Consider the following 6,000-nt stretch of genomic DNA (forward strand, 5'->3'; position numbering starts at 1 on the left):
TTCTATGAATGGTACAACCATATTATTTATCATGGAAATTGTCTCCTTGGCCTTGACAGTCACCAACATCCCATTCATGATGTACTTCAAACACTAGTGTATTGATGAGGTTACTGCTCCAGTTGCATGAATCGAAAGCCTTTCTAACAACATGTTATAGAAAAAGTATCCATAACTTGTACCGTCATCAAGAAAACATGTGGCTTCATATATAACTCCACTTCTAGAGTCCCAATAATCTATCTAGATGAGCCATCATATGCACTCGCCATCATGGTGCTAGGTTTTATGTGCGATTCATCAATGGGCATTTCTTTTAGCATATGTTTTGGCAACACATTAAGGGTTAAACCATTGTCGATGAGCACTTTATCTATAAGGCAGTCTTTGCATCTGACATGGATATACAAGGGCTTGTTGTGTCTAGTTCCTTTAGCATCCAACTCATCCTTTGTGATGTACAAGTAATTGCTTGCATGGATCCTCCCTACTAGATGTTCCATGGTTTTCTTCTCAATATCCTAAGGCACATAAGCCTTGTTCAACACTTTTTGCAGGATATTTTGGTGTAGTTTGGAGCTAAGTATTAAGGACGTAAAAGAGATCCTGACTTGGGTGTTTTTTAGCTAATTCACTATGCAATATTCATTATGCTTTATCATCTTTAGGAACTTATTTGACTCTTCCTTAGTCACAGGTTTGTTAACCTCAAGTTCTTTGTCAAAGCTTGTTACTTCCATGCCTTTAACTTTCCTTAACTCTTCAGGCGTGAAACAACAACCACTCTAGGTCAACCCACTGATTTTATCTTAGAATAAGGGAGCATAAGTCTTGATATTAGAGGTACAACCATAATTGTAAGGCATCACATTATGATTTCTTTTATTTGCATAGGATGGTTTGATCAAGATTAGTTTGGGTGGTCCATTGACTATTGGTTAGATCTTACATACTTCTAATGGTTTCTCTTAACCTTCCATCATCCTTACCTCATTTCTAAACTCTATAGACTTTATCCTCAATTCTTTTATAGTTAGCATTTTACCACCTTTTGGCGAAACTCAATACAATCCTCAATGTGATGTCCCTTTGCTTCATGAAACTCACAATGGTCGCCCTCTCCCAAGTGATATTCAGCATTCCTTTTCAAAAAACCTGATTGTATAAGCATGTCATACAATCTTTTCATGGATACCTTCAGTGCCTTTGTTCTTGTTCCCAATTTCCACCATACCTACCCCATTGTTTCTTATAACATAGTTAGGTAACAAATTCGAATTAACATTGGTGAATCCTCAAAAGTTATCTATCCTATCTTAATGAGCTCCAACAACTTTTTCTTAAAAGCGTAGCAAGTTTCAATACCATGGCCAGGATTGCCAGTGTGGTATTGACAAGTTAGATATGGCTTATACTAGACAGGAAATGGCGATTGCATTGGTGGTACAGGGAGAGGAACTATATGCCCAATACTCAACAGTTTAGCATACAAATCTTTCATTGGCATTGATAGAGGTGGTAGTTGTTCTAGTGTATTTCTAGTGTTTCGTCTTTGGTAGTAGTTCTAGTTATTTGCTTGATTGGTTTGATTCTATACAAAAGGCTGGTAACTTGAGAGATATGTGTTTGGAGGTTACAGTAGTTTACTTTTTTACCCTTATACCTTTCTTCCAGGCTGTTCACATCATTCTCCAACACATAACTTCATGAAAGAAATTGAGTTAAATCACAGAAAGAAGAAGGGCCTTAAGGTCGGCCATAGGAAAAGAAATTAGAGGATGAATTATTTTATTTAAATGATGTGAAATTATAGATAAATTGATAAAATTACACGAGAAAAAATATATTGAAGGTTATGTATTGGGAGTTTGCATGTGTTATAAAAAAATTGTTTTAAAGTCTAGGTAAAGTTGTTAACTTGTAAACTTGGCAAGAATATGAACTTTAAGTTACTTGTAATGTTATAAGTAATTTAAATAAATAGAAAAGCTTTAAATGAATCAATGGACTTTTAAAGAATAAAATCAAGAAAAAAATATTTATAAAGTGCAATGAAAATACGATGTCATATTGGATTGCCCCTGATTTTGAACATGGCAACTAAGTTACATTTGGACCTGCTGGGTTAAATGGACCATACCGAGCCAACTCTAACACAGTTGGATTTGAAACCCAAGTCATGCAAGGGACCACGCATAGGACAATGTTAGATAAAAAAAAAAAAACAAAAGAATTATGCTAACAAGTTATTTTGTTTCAAGTCAATTTTCTTATTTTTTTTTTCAAATATATTGATGCATAATTAAATAAAGATGTTAAGTAGCATGACATGTCGCAAGATTATATTTCTTTATGTATATCAATTACTTAGCATTCCAGTTCAGTCTTTGTTTATTTTTACAGATAAATTACAAAAAAAAAAAAAGCATACAAACCATGCTAATAAACTATTTTGTTTCGATTCAATTTTTTCTTTTCAAATATATTGACACATAATTAAATAAAATATCATGTTGCGAGATTATATTTTTTAATTTATTTCAATCACTTGGGATCCCGGTTCAATCTTTGTTTATTGTTAACCATTCTTTTTAATATTTATTAATAAATATAGTGAGAAATTAATTCTATTAAACACATTGATCACGCTTTCAAAGTGCTTGAATTGATTTTTGATCAGGCAAGGAGTATAGCACGGACACCGGATCTAGTGAAAGAAAGCTGCTAGGAATTTAGCAAATCAGAATCATAATAGCAAACATCTTCGTACTAATATTAGAACACAAGGAAAACAAGATAGATCTTTGATGCCATCAATCTTAGAAACAAGAAAGGAAAAGCAAAGCCAAACGGGCATAGATAGGTATGCATAAATAGATAGATAAACAGTGCTCAAACTAGATATTTGAAGCAATTTTGTCCATGATGTTACCCAGGACATTGTTGGACTCCCTCAACAACTTGATGCTCACATTCAGCTTCTCACGCTTAGCAGCTACCGCTGGAGATTCCTCTAACATTCTTTCTATCGCACCATCATGTCTACCGACAAGCTCCTGAACGATCTCCTCTTCCATTTCCTTGTTCACAAGATTTCGAGCACAGAACTGCAAATGCAGAGCCATAAAATCAACCAACCTCCTCAAAACAATTTTCCAGTAAGCAGTCATTCTCATTTTCAAGTCAAAAGCTTGAAGCAAAACATGCTGCTCATACCCCCTGAGACCTGCAATTGGAACCACTCCCAAACCTTCAATCTTGAATGTAGCAACGTACCCATTTTCCAGGACATTACGCGTGAAATCATGCTGTTGAGCCATGAGCTTGTTCCAGTCATTCATGTATTCAGGATTGCTTGTATAATCTGTCAGTTTCTCCATTTGAACAATCTCTGTGACCCAATTTCTAGAATGCTCTTTCATTCTTGCTATGAGACTATGGCCTGCTCGTCGAGTGGACAGCTGAAGCTGGTGGTAGTTTTCCGAGTGATGCATCAAAACAGATATGACCACACCTTCAATGTAAGTCCATACTTTCTCAACAAAGGCAACTGGTATGTGCGATACCTTTTCAACCTTTTTCTGCAGGATAGAAAGGAAGGTGGTGCGGGGAAGGAAATTTGGCAATTCAATCCCTTTGGCTTCCTCCAAAACCTGAATCTCATCCATCAGAAAGTTCCCTGTAAGGTCATTTGCAGAGCAATTATGAAGTTCGCCTGAGTATTGGTTGAGCATTTCAACCAATCTGGCAGTGCAATGCATATTTTTATCTTCTAGATACTCATCATACTCTCCTCTCACAATGATCTTGTTTAGCGACTCTTTGGCGGATCCAACAATGCCCATGAAAGTTGTGAGGGCTTCACCAACCGAGGACAAAGTCTTAGGCATCCTGTTCAGTTCCGAGATACTGGCATTCAGCTTCTCATTAATCTTCCTCACTATCTCTGGCAAGCATCTTGCTATAATAGTTGCTTGAATTTGAACCAGTTTTTGAGCCAAAACTGGGATGCCCACCATGGATTTATCAATCTTGGATAGAAGAGGATGATTTTCAAACAAGTCAGCTTCTTCCTTGCGTGCTTCCTTGTAAGATTCATCACCAATACGATTTCTCACACAGATATAACCCAGACCTATATTCACATCATCGGCCGTAACCTTCTCAAGCAGTCCTTCTGGAGCTCTGTCTGCTTTGGTGACCACGGCGAGAGTCCTCTCACCATTCTTATCCACTTTCTGTGACATCCTAATAGATTCACAAGTGGTAAAATCGACAGTTGCAGACAAAACATTAAGGATAATACTCTCTTCAGGCCTTATGTACTCCATAATGATATCCGCTATCTGCTCATAGATGTTTTCAGGCTGACCGTGGACAGGAACTCTAGTGATTCCAGGGAGATCAACCATTGTAAGGTCCGGAACGCCATTCTTTTTCACTACCAAAGTCAATGGCGTGTTTGATATGCCCTTAGCATTGCCTGCAATCTCATCAGTGGCAAGACTTATGGCATTGGCGATTTTGGCTTCACTGGTAGGTACTGTTTTGCCATTGAACTCCAAGGAAAGCTCTGGTTCTGGAGCTGTGTGGTGTTGCAACCTCATTATGAGAGGTACTCTTGTGCAGATGCCCTGGCCACGAGGGAGGCTGATACCAGCTAGTGATTCAAGAACACTCGATTTCCCTGAAGATTGATCACCAACAACAACAATGGTGGGGAGTTGTATGCCTTCTTTCATGACCTGGAGATGCCTGAGCTTGTCAACTGCATCAAGTAGAGGTCGAATACGTTCATTGAATGATGATACGATGGGGACATGGCTGACTACCAGCTCCTGATGCTTTTCTTCAATGCTCTGTGGAAGTGATTCCACTTCGTTTTCCGAGCTATTCGACATTTCTTCACTCACCGAGCCACAATGCTTAAGCACTAAACTCATTTTGCTGACAGAGAGAAACTTCAAATAATTGCTTGCTATTTTTTTAATTTGTTGTGCTTCAAATGAAGAGGGGAAGGTGAGAATTTAAAGTGAGCCAGGTGGGATGTGAAATAGTGTGGCTCGGGAATCTTTCTTTTTGCGACGACTGGAGATCGACTTTCTTTTTCCAAAAAGGAGAATCGTTTAGGAAGCTTAACGAGGAAGGAGATGATCCTTTTCATGGTATTTTTAAAGAGTACTAGGTTGGTTCCTTTCTAAATGATCAGTGGCCTTGCGTGTTCTCTTCTGGTTTGTAACATCGTCACCAGGTACAGTTCAAAGAGGTTTCCTTGTTGGAGGTTGGGTCCTTAAGCATGAAGTCACTCCATGCTTGAAATCAGTACCTTTGCATGGATGGCTCTCCTTCTCTTGGAAGTTAAGACCGAAGAAATAGCTTTAGTCCAATCTTCGAACAAAATTAAACTTATCAAGTAGAAAGCAAAATGATGCTATGATGAGGACACAAGAGAAAACCAAAATGACAAGAATACAAGATCACAAAACGCTCCTACTTCTTTTCTTTTAGTGATTCAGAGAATTGTATAGACATTATTACATGTGATGGCCTTCGAGAATTATAAAATTTAACCTTCTATAATTAATAACGATATGCGATAATAATAAAAATAAATAAATAAAACAATTGAGCTCGGTTTAGGAAATGTTTTTTGAAAACAATTTGCATTCATATTTGATATCTGAGTGCACAAGGACTCAACACTTAGAATATATTTGTTTTCATGGCAGTTTTTATTTTTAAAACAAATTACAAAAATAACATAGGTTTATGTTTGTGGAACCCTTTAAAATTTGTGGTCCAAAGACAAGTTAACAAAAAGCAATGGTTGCAAACTCACTCTAATTAAAAAACACAATCTTTCTTCACAGGTCATTTATCCCAATAAAATCAGTGTTTTCCTTTTTTATTGTTATTATCAGAGTTTTTAAACCTGATCTGGTGGTCAAATCGGCTCAAGACTCGAGTTTCGAGTTTTGATCAGGTCGTCCAGGTCAATTC

General features: G+C 37.2%; 1 protein-coding gene across 11 annotated transcripts in view; it reads right to left on the bottom strand.

Moving 5' to 3' along the window:
* The window catches only part of LOC7480791 (putative dynamin-related protein 4A), an 84,891-nt gene extending 79,876 nt beyond the window's left edge, over positions 1-5,015 (bottom strand). For 4 of the 11 annotated variants that reach the window (XM_052451126.1, XM_052451127.1, XM_052451122.1 and 1 more), the window contains exon 1: positions 3,515-5,014. In XM_052451126.1, coding sequence (XP_052307086.1) covers positions 3,515-4,943 — 1,429 coding nt within the window. In that variant the 5' untranslated portion in view covers positions 4,944-5,014. Of the gene's footprint in view, positions 1-2,940; positions 3,108-3,216 lie in introns of those variants that run through there. The other 7 variants (XM_024596849.2, XM_052451121.1, XM_052451116.1 and 4 more) reach the window with 7 other exon arrangements.
* Positions 5,016-6,000: the final 985 nt, after the last annotated feature.

The sequence above is a fragment of the Populus trichocarpa genome, chromosome 3, assembly GCF_000002775.5.
Source record: "Populus trichocarpa isolate Nisqually-1 chromosome 3, P.trichocarpa_v4.1, whole genome shotgun sequence".
Taxonomy (NCBI): domain Eukaryota; kingdom Viridiplantae; phylum Streptophyta; class Magnoliopsida; order Malpighiales; family Salicaceae; genus Populus; species Populus trichocarpa.